Below are 18,367 nucleotides of genomic sequence, written 5' to 3' on the forward strand. Positions count from 1 at the left end.
GGTATAGATCATGAGGTTCAGGATGAATGATCAGTTTTTCAGGCCTTACCTAACCTTTACCTCGAAGATTATCTTGCACCCGTGGCCACATATATCACGTCGAGGGCCTACCCTTCACTCGTTCCTTATTCCCTCTGTGGCACTCCTTCTTATTTGGTGTCTGTTTTCGCTCTCTGTCGGCTGACGGCTTACCTTGCGACCATTTGTTACTAGGAATAGTAGCATGCTGGGGTACATGTATTTATTTTTTATCTACATGTATATGATATCAGTGGATCGCACTTTCTGTAAATAAACAAGAACTTGCAAAATACGGCTGTTTTGAGCACGCTGTTGCTTGACTTTATACATCCTGTTACATTTGAGGATGGCATTCGACCACGTTTGAAGTGAAATGCCCATTCAACCAGGTAAGTCGAAGTTCGAAATGACTTGATACGCGCAGGCCGACTGGTGTTAGTTTGATAAACTAATATAATAAAGGGCACAGCCTAATTCCATTGGACATAATGGGTGGCGCTAAAGCGGCAATGCCGTGGGCGTGAATGTACATGTAATTCTAAACAACTTAATTGTTTTGAAATCTGTGACAGGATTCTTTCTGTGCCTCGAAATAAACTGATGGGTTCTAAATGTTCTATTAATACCTGGCCGACTAGCCTCAGTAATGGAATTGCATCGTCATGGTCCGGCATCGTCATCGTCAAGCCAACTTAAGACATGAGAACCTTAAGAAGACCTAGCATCTTTAATATGTGACCAACAACGCCTGCCGGTCGGCAAACTAGTCTCATACTAGATTTCACACATTTTTTTGCGATGACCATCATTATACGAAAGCAAGTCAGAACAAGTTCTAGATTGCAGCATTTAGGCCTATGGTAAAAACCATAAAGAAAAAACCCTTGCTTGGATCCTACCCCAAACAGCTGGATTCTGTACAAGTCACGCAGTTTCGTCCGCAATCCAACCAGGGGCAAAAGCGCGCGGTAGTTAGGGCCTTTAATAGAAAAAACAAAACATAACTCTTCCACCCGCGTGGGGGCTCGAACCCCAGACCCTCAGGTTAAAAGCCTGATGCTCTACCGACTGAGCTACACGGGCACGTTATGCAGGCCGCACGTACATCCATACAGATACGACATTGCACAAGGATATATAAGCCTATCATTGTTGATTTGTATGGGCATTGAAATGAAGTCTGGAACACATGTTAATGGATTGAACTGTGTATATAACCAGCAGTGTGGTAACATTGTATACATGGGAATCGAAAAAAACGATTAAGATATTAATTATACATACAATTAAGTAGTAGTAGCCTAGTTGGACACTGAAATGTCACACTGCTCTACCACTCATGTACGAATATTCTGATTTCCCGCCGCGGCCACTTATTCAAATGTGTACAGTTCAAAACAGCGCGCGGTAGTCAGGGCCTTTAAAGCTAGAGGGAGCGTGATGATACGACTGGGCCTTATTATATCGCAGTATATCGGTGTGACACTCAAGTGTTTTGGGGAGTAATATCATATGCAGTCACAGGGAAGATTTATCATTCCCTCGCCGCGCTCGGTCTCCCTAAACGTCCATAATCGTCTTCTGCCTCTCCGGATCCCATTTCATCCTCTTCAGCATGCCAAGGAGAAAAAATTGAAAGCATTGTGGTGCTTGCTCGAAAACGGCACTGATTTGTCTCCGTTTCACATTCAATGTTCCGCCAGCTGCGGCTGATGTGTTGTCATGCATTGCGTTGATGATCGCGGCTGCCTGGACCCGAGGGTTCCAGATCATGGGTCAAGCTGCAAATTTTCCCCTGCAGCTCTTGCGACATTCTTGCAGTGATGTCGAACCGGTGCGCTGCTGAAAGAATTTTCAGTTATTTGGGCATATTGATCTTAAAACCGACTTGGTGGTTCAAAATCTATGATTATGATATGTGCAGACGTCGTTTTTAAAGAAGAAGTTATGTAAATTTACAGCCAAACACAACATGTCGAGAGGAAGGACTGTGAAGATGGCTAAAGAAACACTGACAACACTGTCGAAAGAAGAACAATGAAAATGGCAACCAAACACAACATGTTGAGAGGGATAACATACGAATTTCTCTCCGCTGATTCAAATTAACGTGATCGACCAGAATACATCTAAATTTTCTGAAGGATATCACAATATTTCATCATTTCTTCGTTTTCTTTTTCTGCGTTTAGATTCTAATCATCATTTCTGTGTTATTGCAATTCGACAGTCTGTTGAATCTTCGCAAAATAATTTTACAGAATTGCTTTTTTCCGCGTTCTGACATTTTCGCCTTGCCTTGACATATGCCTATCTTTGCGGCCAAATTGATTTCTCTAATGTCATTGGCTGTCAACCCAATTCCATTATGTTAGAGTCCGCGCTGAGTCGATGTGGTCGCAGCTGCGCTATGTTGATTCACTTCCAATGTACCGTATTAGTCAAAAGACAGAACTGTACGCATGCGTCTATGAACATCGTGAGTTCGACACCTGACACGGGCGCATTGCTGTTATGTGACCTAGGGCAAGTCACTTTGCTCTGATTGCAATGTTCTTTGAATGAGACTCTAAACCGATATTTTCTGTACCTTGTGCTTATTCCGAGGCAAGCAAATTCCCTAATCCACATTTTGTGGAGTGTGGCACGAAAAATGATGTGACCATTTTAAATTGGTCGATTAAAACAAACGCGCACAAGTAAAGGGTGAGATTGGAGAAAAAGAATTTCCGTCTCAAATAAAACATTCACCATTTTGTTTCAAATTACAAATAACATTCAATTCATTCAAGTTTAACATCCCCTTATCGGTAAACTAGACCATATCGATCAGTCATGGTCTTCGGGGTTCATGTACCCTGGGAGAGTAACCATAGTAACATTGCCGTTTGGTTCATGTTGGACAATGCGTCGATTTTGATCAGGCAATAACAGTGGGTGAGGTCAAGTCTCGAGTAAAATTGGATTGAGTAAAAGTTGAGTTTACTTTTAGTTAACATGAACTCTTTACCACAGGTTCAGGTTAACTCTGAGTAAACTCGGAGTATACTCAAAGTTAACCCTGATATAACCCTGGAGTAATTCCCAGTAATTGCCTTACCAGGAACAGATTCCATGAATCCTGAATCTGAGAATCTATGTATTAGTAGGCTACATGCAGTATACCAGTTTCATGCTTCACACAGAGCTGTCTACAATACTCAATAGATTTATTTGAAGATGGATAAGGGGAAAAAGAGATTTCGTTGGACTGAAGAGAAGATGCTGTCCAGTTTGAATTACCTTAGGGAGAACCATAACAAGTTCAAGCTAGCGAAGAGGCACCAGACACTTACTGACTTTTTCAATGATGTCGCTAAAAGCCGGCCTCCTGGTGAAGTTTTCTCGTCTTTCTTGGTCGGCAAGAGCTACTAGGACAGGCATAAAAAACATGGCTGACAACTTTTCACCCTACAGAACTTTACTCAAGACTTGACTTCTTCCCAAGTAAACTCAGAGTTAACTCCTAGGAGTTTAAGTTTACCCTAATGCATTATTCAATTCAGTTTTATCAAAGATGGCGGCTCTGCTTGGGTTGAGTAAACCCTGGGGTATAATTTGAGTAAAACTTTGCACAAATCCAGAGTTTACTCTAGGTAAACCTGAAGTAAACTTTACCCCGGTTGAGAAGTCAAATATCGGGTATACTGGGGGTTATCTTTACCCTAGGGTAAAAATCTCAGGGTTACCTTTACTTTACTCGAGACTTGACCTCACCCACTGTAGCTTATGTAGCCAGCGTTTTCTAAGAGTGGACGTGGAGCTGCCCTTTTACCGTTTTGAATATTTTGATTTAGTGAGAAACGGACAACGAAATAGTCATATCAAGAACGATCATCTGATTTGCCCTCTGTTGAGACGATCGGGAACCAATCTATTCTTTCAGAGAAAGCAGTGCTGCCATCCCGTTTGAAAAGCCAACACAACCTATCCGTCCGTTGTATCGATTTGTGATCTATTCCCAGTTAGGCCTACTAATAAGTGATTTGGGGCGTGGGATGTCACGAATCGCCCATTCACACTAGACATCGACCAGCAGTAATTAATGGCTGAACAGCTCCAAATTTTACTGGCGTATTTTGGATGTGTCGGACCTAGGTTGAAGCTATCACCAGCAAACGATCAAGGCTACAAGAGTTCGGCTACAATCCGCTTGGGTCAAACCACTTTCATAATCTGTTTGCATCGCCGTCAGTTCTATATTGGTCTCCAATCCGTATATACGTACGTAATCTCCATCAGTCCACCCAACACCAAACATACACATGATTTCCTTATGGAATTAAAAGTCTTGTCCAAACAACATCGATATAATACCCCATAAGTACCTGGGAAGACTATTGTTTTCCAAGCTAATACGACCACAAACATCAGAAACATTACTCATTGTGTGCCTTGCGGCCGTGACCGAGACAATATATCATTTGAGTGTTGGGCGGGTGCTGCTGCCAATGAGACTTCCTCAGGGACGAGTGGCGGATGTTTTCCAAGCCTCAAATTTGAATATTGTCCAAACAACCAAACGAACCCCAAAAGTACTTTTACAATGTACTGTATCCCGTTGAACATGGGGTTCCATTCTTTAGTTATTGTTTTCGACGAAATAGCCGAGGCTTTTTTCCCTGTTTGTTAACGCTTACAAAAGTACACGTACCCGTACGCGTACGGGTACATGCAATTTTTATTAGCTAAATGTACTATACTCCTGTATTTTCCGTTGTGCTTAGCAAAACTGCTGTTTATGCATATATCACCAATATCAATATTTATTCGTTTTTGCAAGAATGTTGAAAATTACCATTTCCACATAGCAAATTACCATTTCCAAGAACGCCTATAATGATTATTCGTCTGGCAGTGATCTCGTTTGACCCACTGCTCTCTTTACTGCGGTTTTTTAATGACGTGCCAGGGTTGGATTCCTGGAAATCAGGCAGCTGCTGCAGAAACCCGTGGCATTAACAAACATACAGCACAGAAAGGCCAACCCCGTCTACACTTCCTCAAAAGGAGGCAAATGCATTACTCAATGCTTTTATTCATCCTTTCTGATTTAACTGTACATCTATCTTTCCTCATGCAAGCTATTTGGTGGAGGTCGATGTTATCTAGATTTGCCTTGATAAATTTGATTAGATGGTTGATCAATAGGAATCAAGGCCTAGGCGACCGCGCTTTGTTTAAAGACAATAGACCGTGTATTGGGTATAGGCCTGCATTCTTTTAACTGCTAGGTTGGGGGGAAAATATCGTAATGCTGGAGACAGAGGAAAAATTTAAATGACTAGCGACAGGCAGTTAGGATCCAAAATTGGATGCTTTCATGCTGTGAAAGGCAAAAGGGAGGCCACAATTATGTGTCGCCTCGGATTAATGAACACTCTTGCCCCTAAAGCCCACTTTGAGAGTTTTGATGTGGTGGGCATAGCACTGTGCCAGTGCGGGCTTGACATGGAATTCCGGCTCTACTTTCCCCGACTTCTCAGCCCACGGACAGCAGACACGCCAAGAGGCAGACTGAACACAACGCTGAGGGGGCTTGCTCTCGGCTCGCCAAATGGGTGAAAGGCAGTGCCTATAAGGAATCAAATCAGTGGTCTCCGGGGGACTTACATGCAGTGTTAGAAGACTGGGTCATTTTTTGAGTTTCGATGTTCTGTGAGATAGGAGAGAGACCACTATCGGCGACTTTGTGTAACTTGATTAAACCTGTCTGGCTCCTGCCTATCTTTGACTTGGTCGGACACCCAAGGCCAATTGAGCATGCGCATATGACACCACTGTGTTCCAACACCAATGACAGGTGTAACGGTAATAATATATGTCAATGACCCACGATTGGTGTCATACCAACATAAATCAACATCTGTTCGCATCACACCCATCCGTGCGCAATGGAACCGTCCTGAACACACACCGACTCAAGGGGAGCCACTTGCAACTCTCACGAGCTTTCTACGATAGCACTCACCGGCCCGAAGCCAGGTTTCTAATTGCCTGCAAAAAGCAGGATGAAAAATGTCGGAAGACTATGCGACTTGTTGGTGGTGTAGACGCAGCACTTGCCGCACTCTATTTCTTGTAGCCTTTATTGTCTGTTACATTTTGTTAGGAGCTTATATTTTTCAACTGATTGAAAAGCCAATAGAGGATGAATTGAGAGCGTGCGTTCAGGATATCAGAGCAGATTTTCTCAAGGGACACAGTCAGTGTATGACAGGTAGGGTGGTGACATAACTTCCTTATCCATCTGTCTTCTCTGTGACGTCACAAGTGTCTTCCTCGACTCATATATCAAGATTCCGTCATATCCATGTAATAAAGTCAACTGTACCTCCTAAAACAATATTGTATTCTTTACGACACCATGCGTCTTCTCTGAGGACATTTCGTGTCCGACACCATTTTTCTAAAAATGTAGGCCAACACCTTTTGCCAAGACAGCCATGTGTCCCTCTGCTGACTTCTTTTGTAAACTGAACCATCTCACTTAATCTGTCTATTCTCCCAAAAACATATGATTCCTAACAATTGTTTTGTTGATCAAAAGCTTGAGCTTAAAGCTGCTTTGCTTTATACCTTGTCTGAAGCTGACAAATGGCGGTTTCTCTATCTAGGCTCGGCGTTAACATAGACTTTAATCTTTAAGTCGTCTTTGGTTTTAGACCTCATCCTGCATTCGACGACAGAAATCATGGTCCAGGCCATTTCATTTTATATTAATCCCAGTTCCGTTGTCTATCTTGAAACATTTGTCCGTCTCATCCCAGTCAGAAACCAAGCTTAACGTTCTGAGACCGATATATGATATTAATGAAAACTCTTCGAAGAAAAATCGATAGGTTTCTGTATGGCCTTATGTAGAAATTGGTTCTGTACCGTAATGGAAACCACATTGGCCCGAGTTCGATACCGACTATGCACCTGTTGTAATATGCTCGTATCATGATGACTGATAGATAATGCAAAGCCTATTTGATGACGCGATTAACGTAGAAAGGTTTAGCACCGTTTATTGAGTTTACGGCAGCGAATACGTCTCCGTCGACTTCAGTATGATTCTCGAACAGTGTCATCGTTCACTTAATACAATGCAGTCTTACCTTAGTTTGTCTAAGCATTGGCTTTTAGAGCGAACCTGTCCGCCAGAAAAGGGCAAGCGAGAGGAAACACTAACTTTGGCACTACGATGATGTTGTACTTCATAGCATATTATTACTGTGAACGTATTGATTTTGGGTTGGACCTATGACCATCCCTAATGGATACGTTTCCATTGACTTAGGCGTATGTCTCAACTTAAACAATTAGCTTTTAATTTATTTTTTTGCAACTCCCTTGATGAAATGTGTTTCGCCAAGCCATCTCCCAGTAATCCAACACATTACACATAATAGTCTACTTCCGTCAATTAAATTCTTCGTCAGTCAACCACTTACGATACGTCACGGCAACGGGTAGGAAGATGCCACTCACTCTGTGCCAAGTCTTCTTTTTCTTCTTCTTCTTCTCCTTCTGCGTTCAAAAATGTGCCAAGGCATTACATCAGCAGAATTTCTCAGGCAAATTGAATTCTATTGTTTTCCGATAATGGAATAGAACACTTATCCATTTTATAGATCTCTATATCAAAATAACTCGACAGCTGTATAGATCAAAAAGATCGCATGCTTTTGTAAAGATGGCGATATCAACACGATCAATTGGGCAACGTGCAGTAGGTTAAGCCTTGGTAAACAATTTCAATCATGGATTGGCCTTATCTTGGGTGGCTTTTGTCATCCTGACAAAACCAGTAATCATTTTGATTTTTAGATACCTGAACGAATCTGGTATTTAATGCTAATGAAAGAGTATCATAGAACGTACAGTGGGCAGTTTCTCGAATGTCAGACGCATTATCTTCGAATATGTATACATGTACACAGGCAGATGGGCACTTTTCTACTTGATATCAAGTTGACATCTGTCAAACAGCATTCTTGCAAGATGTCACATTGACACGCATGGAATGTCAACTTGTTGTCCTGGGGTTTTTTTTAATCGGGAATAATGAACAATGACAATATGCAGTAAAGGCAACAAAATGTTCCCAGATCCGGTTGATCTTGCAATATTGAACTTGATTTCCGCTCATTTTGCCTGTTGGCTAGTGAACGTTAATAATAAATTTTGGTACACAAGTCATTAGTTCAACGTTATTTTATGTTTGACGATAGGCAACTTTTTCAGGTATATAGAGTAAACCAAAAATATGTGAATAAAAATTCGTGAATTTTTATTTGTGACCCATGGGTTACATGCCGTCATTATCATGCCATACAAACCCTTAGTCGTGATTGGTTGCTTTTCTATCACCTGACCACATTTTCAGTGTTTTGTCAGATGACTAATAATGCATTGTACATTTTTTTCAGAATTGATACTGGTTCTGCCACTCCTTTGCCAGGATAAAAATGTAATTTATCGGTCTGTTGTCATGTAGTTACAGTAACAACATTAACAAGGGACAAAAATGTAACAGCTTGGCAAAACCTGAAATGAACAATGAATGAGCAAATTCTGTGTTTATTTCGTAGTTCCTCTGATTCAAACAATAATCATGAAAATCTGTTGCCAATGCGTGCAGGTCAATGTCTAGTCAAAGGAATTGATCGGAAACTGAATCAAGTAATTAAAACGCGTTCCTCCTCATCAACATCACGAAGATGGTGAATTTCTTGCCATTTCATTTCCTGACCTTCTATTGGTCACCCCTTGAGATGACTCGCCAGTCGGATCATACTCCGGATTCTCCGGAGCAATGATTATAGTTATCGCGAGAAAACCGAAAAATTAAAAGGGATTGATTTGCAATTATACTACATCCAGTTCATTTTTTTAATGTTGTGAACTGATGTGACTCTGTTTTATCATCAAATGAAACCGTATCTTTAGAAATATTTGACAGGTCCGTGTTTGATAAATATGTTATTTTTTAATGATTTTGCGAAATGTGGTGCATATAGATTTGTCGAATTGTTCCTGGCTCAGCAAGCTGTTCACGTCTTTTTGTTAGATAAGCTGCCATGCCTTTTGTTTGAGATCAAGGCATTGAAAGCATAACAACTGTCACCCCACATGTGGACAATCCAATTTCTAGGGGATTCCAAATGGTTATTGAATTATGACCTCGCCCTCACATTTCAATTTTGTAAAAGTTTTCAACCCTCCAAATATCCCTTTCCAATTTAATGCCCGGACTGCCATCTTTCATGTGGAGTATAAGATTGTAACATCTCGTAACGAAATGTGACTGCCCTGCTCGTTCTCCGCTGGGCTTGAAGAAGAGAAGAGCCTTTGCTAATGATTTCCCGAATCCTATCTTTCAGATGGGGAGTTAGAAGCGTTCATCGTCGAGATCGTCAAGGCGAGTGAAAGAGGAGTATCAGCCATCTACAATGTCTCCAGCGAACCCAACTGGAGCTTCGGACAGTCTATCTTCTTCGCTGGAACAGTACTTACAACAATAGGTAGGTATCACTCAGTCCCAGTTGTACTTTAGTACGCTGAGAGAAATTTGCATAGCCAAGCGAGATACTCTTCAGCTAGGAAACGTGGTGAGCATAGCCTACGAATAAAGTTACATTCCAGTGAAACGCTCACGCTGTAAGACACTAAGCAACCACGATAAGATATGGTTGATTAGAATATTCACAGATTTCTCGGGCAGAACCGCATAAATCTGGTTGTTCTGACTGGCAAAATGGTATAAAGTCCTAAATCCCATTAACACTCGTCTCGTCAATCTATAAACTTCTGTTCCACAATGAGATTAAAAACAATGCTCAACTTCGCATTTTCATAAGGAATGGAGAAAACAATAGATCGGAGTTCATAAAAGGGACCGAAATATATGTTGTGTCCATAAATTAGATCATCCGACAAATGGCACTAAAAAATCAAACCAATAAAAGTAATTTTTCCGTCTCGCACAGCTATACAGGATGTTTGTAATGGCCTCAGATGCGATTCGAGTTTCTTGGACAAGCTGGCTTCAGCATCAAGGTCTTTACGGCACAAGCTACAGTGCTATATTGACACGGAATGAGGACGAGGTGCTCCTTGTGTATCATATTGTTGTTTTTTTACATCAAGTATCATATCTCGCGATGTAGAAAATTATGTCATTGAGAGACAGGCCATTCTCAATGAGGCCTAGTATCCCCTTACATTAGGCCTGGATGTATCCTGCTACTTGTTATTGACGATGATGTTGATTGTACTCGACTGTATGGCTACGAAGTAAAGACTTACCAGAAAACAAGATTATTGTGTGCTGACTAGCAACACTTGCACGTTTTACGATGACATAGCACAAACGAAATTCATCAGAATACAGGCCTGTACTTAATTGCAGGTGCATACATGTATGTAACTGTGCCACTGCTGCATGGTACAGAGTGCAAGAAATGGACCAATCTATTTTACTTTAGGGTCCCATTATTGGACGCAATTTAGCGAACAGCATTATCAGATTCAGATTCAGGGCCGCCTCGACGTTTCATAGCTCATGCTTAGATTAAATTGTTGCAGTATAGCGATCAATGTCTCCTAGTTTGCTGTAGAGTGGCCAATTGTCGGATTATCTAATTCATGGACACACAATGTTTATTTCGATCAGCAATTTATCCAATATGCCCAGAAAAAACAGCTGGGGTGATAGATCAACAACCACGATAGGCTTCTTCAGTCCGTATCTTTATTCTTTCTTTGTGAAAAAAAATGCTGACTTAGAGTGAGTAATTGTTTCTCTTGGCATATCATAATTTATCAAATGTAAGATTTATTGAACACAACTAAGCCATGAAATAAAGTTTGTTGTGTTTGGTTGAGAGACCCTTGTTCACGCACTTGACAGTATTGCTACATGTACATGCAGTTCGCTGCAATTTTGTCACCCAACAGCATAACAGATGCAGGCAATGTGTACATGCCAATGCCGTCGGATACCAGTTCATAATACACGTAAAGCATAGTAGGCCCACATGCCTCTCGCCCAGTGCCTATATCATTCATTCGAAATGTATACTTAAGTGCTCTTGGCTGAATGAAACAAGTGGGAATCAATGGCAATGCTATTGACGATTTTGCATTGGCCTATGCCAATGATGATGATGAGATGTCTTGTTTACCTTGATATTGGGAAAATTGCAGTTGTTCCAACTGTCAACTCTACTCCAGAGGCAGTCAATAGTTATCTTATCATCGCCTTTTAGGGAAAGGGACGAGACCGATCCGCTGCGTCTGGAGTGTAACTGTCTTCTCACTAGGCCCGAAAGCAACTTTTGACAATTAATTTGTCAGAGTATCAATGCCTGGGGACCAGTGAATGACCCCGAAAAACGACCTACAAGTCCGAAAAGTCCTAGGAGGCTAAACGACCGAGCCAAGGGGCGAATTGAGATTTTGAGCGAAACTACTATGGGTTCGTGTACAAAACAAGCTTCGTACATTTCGGAAAACGACACGAAATTAGGAGTTGGGCCAGGGGTGAACTTCCTTTTTTCAAATATCATCTTCAACACATTTGACCAGGACTAAGATCACTATCAGGACTGCAGTTCAAATCAAAAAGGGACAGACACTAACCTATGTCCTTCATTCTGGTCAGTCACCTATCAACCATTCCCATCTTCGGAAAATCAGATGTTATCAAATCTGACGAAATCTCAGACGTTTTCTGAATGTAACGTTGTTGTTCTGAAGATGTTGCCGAACAGGCTGTAGCCGCCACAATATGTTTTTGAGCGACGCTTTTGCTGTTTTTAACTTGATATTGTGGGGTATTTCAGCAGCTGTGGCAGAACCAGTGATTTGAATATGTGAATTAGGCTACCATGCGAACTGGTTCCTTTACATAACAATACATTCCCATTTTCAATTACTTTACGCCGCGTATAATGCAATGGCTGTAATGGTCTCAAATTGTTATGGTAAACGTGCCGTAAAGACTATTTCTGCTCAAATTAATTTCATTACCGTACGAAGTCGTTTGCAACACTTCCTATACATATTTATAGGTCGAGATGAAATGAAGTACATGTATATCGGTGCATTTTATCGAATGATAAATTGTTTGAATTGGTATGATGAATTGCCCGATGGATGTGTTTTTATTGTATCATGTTATGTACGCTTACCATATGTAAGTACCTTATCTCGTACATGTATGGTACTTCAAATTGGTGGAGGGCACGCACCCGTTGTGCATCGGCTACAACTTGCTGCAGAACAGTTGATTTTAAAGCCATAATCTGCTTAGTAGAATAACAGAAAGATGGGTACATGTAAGGAAAGATCACAGATTAAAATTTTCACGGCCAACTGACTTTTGATAACTAACCCAATGCCATCCAAATCGAAAATATTCAGTTCACACTATAACGATTTCACTCAAATTGCCACGTTATTGTTTTGGAGGCTTGTCATGTGTTAATTTGAGTAACTTGTTGCGGCTAATTCTGCAGAAATTGCAACCATTTATACACACCACAGACCGCTAGCACAACGCATACAATCAAGTAGATGTGAATGATGTATAGTTTATATCTGGTTACACACAATGTAGCCTAAACAAACAGTTGGATCATTATCCTAATGTTAGTCTAGCTATTTGGCTTCCTATTTTTGTTGACTTGGCTCTTTCGCGAGATTGTATCATAAGTGTTAAAAGCATGCCGTGGTGCATGCTAATACTGAACTTATAAATAGGATGAGTCATAGAGAACCAAGACTCTCTGACAGCTTTTGTTTCCTCTGTGGTCTCCGGTTTCCTTCTACATTACATCACCAATCGCCTAATATCAGAGGCCTGACGAAGACAGTAGTGTCGCAAGCTCGACTCAAATTGATCGAAAATATGGTGTCATCTTACTCGCTGAATTTATTCCAGTTGAACTTTACTCAGTATATTTTCCTAACAAAGTACTCTTTCTCGATATTTGCACTGGTAGCGTGCGCCCAAAAAGAGTCTCCACACCCGCAACTTTTGCAATACTCATTTGCAGTCTTTCAAGAAAGCAACATACCTTTCAAAGGAACGTTCTTTCTGAATATGTCTGTATAGAAGCAGACGCAAAGTCTTTCGACTCTGATAGAACCGACCACAGTCAGTGACCTCAAATGTCATAATGGCAATTGAACGCCCACTCGAGTTAACAAGGTATTTTTCGCAATTAGATTAAAATTTTCGTGACAATTTATCATTTAGGATGGAATATGGTGAGCCATTCTGCTCTCTTTGCAAACCTGTTGTTTCAACTTTTATTATAGGAATAGAATTAAACAACTTATTCCAGATGTCCGCCTAATAGTCTTTTAAATTTCATCGATTTCTTTATCTAAATGGAAATTTTACTCATTGCATGAGAATGAAGTTGAATTAAGTGGCAACATGTGGTTGTACCTGATATCCGCTCAGAACTTTCTGTGTCGTTTTTACATGCTCACTGTCGTCAGAGTCTTTCAAATAAACAGCTCCAATCTACTTACTCTTTAACACGTGGCATATGCCGACCGGTTTTGTGGTTTCTAATTTACTAAGTACATTGTACATGTATATCAACAGACTATGTATTGATTGAATTAATACAAGCAAGAATTGAGAAAGAAAAGATACAATTTGAGGTTATTTATCTCTGCTATGTGCGACAAAAAGACCTCTCGTCAGCAGGTATAACCGGTCTTGGTTTCTTTGTAAGATGTCCTGTCGTACCATTCAATCAGAAATTCTGCATCTGTGGTACACTCAATAGATATCAGCCAGTCACAAGGTGCTATTTCGGAAAACTCTGTATTTGTCAAACACGTCAAATTTGTTGAGTTTTTGACCGCTCTTCCCCGTCTTCTCGTTCCAGGTTATGGTCACACCACACCACTCTCCGAAGGAGGGAAGGTCCTCTGCATCGTCTACGCCCTCATCGGAGTCCCCCTGACCCTTATCATGTTCACAGCAGTCGTGGAGCGCCTTATGATCCCCTCAACAAAGTTCCTCAAATTCCTCGGGAAGAAAATGGAGCACCTACACAAAGCTGTGTACATTCGCTTCCTCCATCTTTTCATCGTTTTCACGATTCTGCTACTGTTAGTTTTCATAATCCCGTCGGTAATATTTTCTACTATAGAAGAGGAGTGGAATTTCCTGGACTCAATATACTACTGTTTTATATCAATGACAACTATTGGCCTTGGCGATTACATTCCTGGAGAACAACCCAACCAAAAACATAGGACAGTTTACAAGGTTTTTATCACAAGTAAGTACATTTAGATTCAATAAAATCTGCCACATGTAACTTATCATTATGATGTATGTGTAATATCAGACCAAGGACTAAAATAGGCTGACGATTCTGGCATAAAAATTAAAAGAAAGCCTTTAACCTCTTAACCAACTTTGGACTCCAGTGTATATCAGATCCACGATTTAATAAATTCAACTGCTTTCTGATCCGGTTTTGTCACAACCACACCAGGCTAAGTCAGCGGAGTGACATTTCCTTGGGCCTTTTGTTTTCTAATTTAAAGCCTTTTCTCCCCTTGGCTTGTACAGTCGTGAAATTAGACTAGCAATTCCAAGGGAAGATGGAGCTTTTTGTGGTTATCAGGATTTTGGCTTAGCCTATGCGATGATGGTTAAGATGGTCATACACAAATGTACATTAAAATATCAAAAAAAAGTTAATCCTACGTTACACGCCAAAATCGCGAAAGTGATATGACGCTACATTTGTATGTGATGATCATGACGATGATAATGATGACGATGATGATGATGATGATTGATTAACTTAGCCCTCAAGCGGAGAAGCTGTATGTTTTCTGAGCGTATTTCTTATTTTTCAGTCTATCTCCTCCTCGGCTTGATCTGCATGATGTTCACTCTAGCTGTCATGTACGAAATCCCCGAGCTCAACCTTGGTCTACACTTCTACATGCGGAGCGATGAGGAAGATGACGAAAAACAACGACTAAAAGACTCCATCAACCCGGGGAACAATTACACAGACTTAGACAAGGTGGCTGAGGGAGGTTCGCTCAATGAAGGATCTCCCGCCAGAGAACAGCCAGAATAATCTGCTGTAGGTTATTGGATTTCACCTAAAGGTGGCGTTAAATGTGTGTAGAACATGCGCCGCCTTTCTTCATTCGGTTATAGGGGACTGTATAGGCCTACACTTTGACTTATAAAGACAGTTGTGTGGATTTTTAATGCAATATGGGAGAATCTGTGTACGATGGGGTGATTTATAATCATTCGAAAAAAATCACCAGTAATTAATACGATTTTCAATCCTAACAGCTGAATTATCTTCGCTCAGAAAATTAGACCTTACGCAGTGTTGTAACTCTTTTTTCAAAATTTACATGTGATTTCAAGTCGGCATTTGAGGCATCACTTCTCAGGCTGCTGCTTAGGATACCTATCTCTGAAACACACCAATACAAAACACCGAATTCTCCTATAACTATCGGCCTGCATATCATTTGTTTGAACATACATTTTAGTAACAGCCTATAGGAATGACATTTTCCCGTCGCCGAGATCTCAATACCATAATGAAATCTTCAATAAAATCACAAAAAGGAATATTCAATCTACCAGCTTGGTAGTGAAAAGACAGACAACCTTGGTCACACCGACTGAAGAGAGTTTAGTTGCTACTACATATCCCCTTCCCTGAGGAACGGTGTTCGTCTAGACATCCGTGTTTGGATGCACAACTAGGTGCTTCCAGTTAATTAAGGAGGAGATGTGTGACGAATTCTTAAGATACCACGGGAGCCACCTCCGAAACCAAAACTTAACTAGACATGTATGTATATTCAACACACACATTTCTAGTTCACTTTCTGTACTGTAGTTGACTCCCATTATGTTTTAAGGAGATTTAAACATCCTGTCCTTTCAGTCACATCTATTCGTTCCCTGTTGTTTTCAGAAAAAAAAGAACATATTTTCTTACATGTATTTTTTCATCCTCGTTCTGTGATTCTTTATAATATTGTAAATTGCATGTAGAGTTAGATAAAGCTAAACAAAAATGACTTGTGTTTACGGTACATTGTTCCAGAGTCTTTAAGTCTTGCCATCAAGCGGGCATCAGATTCAAATCAGATAAAACATGCTGTGTCCAAGACTGTTAACACGGACTGGTGCTGTTGTGACCTTGTGAAAAGTGATGTTATAGTGTAATGACACTGGTCTTCAAGAAAGTTGCTGCTCTGGTTGCTGATCGGGTTTGCCATAAAGTTGCTGGAAATTGAACTTACATGGACAAAAACGATCCAATCTAGCGTTACTTTCTTGTGATTGGCAACACAGTACCTTATGTATATATATAAAATGTATCTTTAATTTATTTGGGTTAGTTACGTTATAGGCGAGTACTTAAAACATTAAATTGTGGCTTCGGTCTTTCATCTTAACCTTAAACGGATCCCTCAACGGTTCGGTCAATCGGGGCCACTCGTCTGGGCTCCTGACCTAACTCTCGCTGTCTGAACCTCAGAAATCGAGGCCGGCGGACCAGGCTAATCCACTCCGACCGGAGACCTTGATAATTCAACAGTTGTTATAAGTTGTTATTACAAATAAATAAAAGTAATCGCCTGGCTAAATTGTGATCTTGATGTATAGGTTAGTTTTTGTGAAAATTTTAACACTTTTCATCTTCTGTTGTGCCAACTTAGCTAGCTACATTATCAAAATAGTTTCACTGTGGAAGCTCACTCGTTTTCGGGATTTTTCACCTGCTTGAGAACTGAACAGCGCACTTTGCACTAAACCGACATGGTAGAGGGAATCCCTGAGGACGAGGGTGATTTGACAGCCAATGTCCAGACATCAGGCGTCATGGGCGGAGGCTACGGAGGCAATACCGCTGGAAGTTCAGTATGTCAAGATGCAATTGAAAATGCAGCATAAAAACAATTTTGTGCTCATTGCATACATTTGTAGTCACCGTAGTGAATCCTTAAATTGTAAAAGTAAGAGCCCCAGAGAAATTAAATTGAAACCATGTTTTTGTCTGCAAGTGCAAGTTGTCTCAGCTTGATAAAAGAAAAGTTTTTGGGGTGCAAATAATTGACGTTGTCCAATGTTGTTTCTGTTGTATATTTGACTACTACTATATACAAAATGTATATTCAATATATATATATTTATTCAAGAGATATTTCTAGAGTCTGGGTATTTTCAATATTTGGCCAAAACAACTGGATTTGTACTTTGTAAAGTTACTATAGATCTTAAAAATATCGTACACTGGCATTACCATCTGGCTTATTTTTTTCCATTTTTGTCAATTACTCTTCGGACGCACTGGATCGGCCTCATCCTATGAAGGAAGAATGTGCTCGGTGACAAATGAACTGCCTCGTCCTCATGAGTTAAACGAATATAACGTACATGTATGTCGTCTGAGGACCGGCGGGTCCTCGGTGTGTGCGAATTATTTTAACCACGGCACTACTTTAGTTCATTTTGTTTGTTTTTTTATTTCTTTTTGAGTTGTTTTGGCCAAATTGTAATCAGCCCGCGGACTGTTAATTCGTCTCTGGATATATACACGGTCCGTTGCCGTCGCACTGTGAAAATCAACCACATGAAATTCTTAACCGAGCTCGGGCAAGCAAGTATCAAATGATGGGCGTCATGTGCAGTCATGCCTCAGCCCTTAGGAACAACAAGACGGCTCGTAGTTTCAAAAAAGACATTCGAAAACCGTGATATCAAGAAGTTGGATGATGATTGGCCTTTTCATCATTAGGACGGGCAGAGTTGAATTAACAGTAAAAAAATAATAGGTAGAAGCAAATATGACAAATGTATCAAACTTATAGAGACATGTATAAGTCACAGAATCGGGCCTTGGTCTGAAAATAAAGACATGTACAAACGTAAAGCAGTTATTATTTTCTATTATGAGACAAAAATGCAAGCCAGGTGATCGAAATTAAAATCATTCACTTAAAAATCCTAGTTTTCGGGCGTTTCTTTAAGAAAACATGCTTGGACAAAGCGTTTAAATGTTAGTCAAGAGGATATAAGTACCTATTGTTGAATGTAAGGGGATAGATATACAGGTCGTCCTCGTGAATACCGGTATGGGGTGCAATTTTGAATAGGCCTCTTTGGGGTGCAATATATTGCATGTATTGTAATTGGCTATTTATACTCCATGAACAGTGTTATTTAAATGTTATTCTATGCACAGGTCGTCACATTCATTGGCTAAAGATCTGTAAGACAACGGGTATTTCT

General features: G+C 40.5%; 1 protein-coding gene and 1 non-coding gene across 3 annotated transcripts in view; one reads left to right on the forward strand and one right to left on the reverse strand.

The window, feature by feature from the left end:
* Positions 1-18,008, forward strand: part of LOC135485484 (potassium channel subfamily K member 1-like) — a 42,280-nt gene extending 24,272 nt beyond the window's left edge. Inside the window, exons 1-4 of one of the 2 annotated variants that reach the window (XM_064767557.1) lie at positions 5,988-6,280; positions 9,432-9,572; positions 13,959-14,357; positions 14,947-18,008. In XM_064767557.1, the coding sequence (XP_064623627.1) occupies positions 6,079-6,280; positions 9,432-9,572; positions 13,959-14,357; positions 14,947-15,176 (972 nt within the window). In that variant the 5' untranslated portion in view covers positions 5,988-6,078 and the 3' untranslated portion in view covers positions 15,177-18,008. Of the gene's footprint in view, positions 1-5,987; positions 6,281-9,431; positions 9,573-13,958; positions 14,358-14,946 lie in introns of those variants that run through there. The other variant, XM_064767558.1, reaches the window with a different exon arrangement.
* Trnak-uuu (transfer RNA lysine (anticodon UUU)) lies at positions 1,032-1,104 on the reverse strand. The gene has a single exon. It is a non-coding gene; the product is annotated as a tRNA-Lys (tRNA).
* Positions 18,009-18,367: the final 359 nt, after the last annotated feature.

Source organism: Lineus longissimus, chromosome 3 (genome assembly GCF_910592395.1).
Source record: "Lineus longissimus chromosome 3, tnLinLong1.2, whole genome shotgun sequence".
In the NCBI taxonomy this organism is placed as follows: Eukaryota; Metazoa; Nemertea; class Pilidiophora; order Heteronemertea; family Lineidae; genus Lineus; species Lineus longissimus.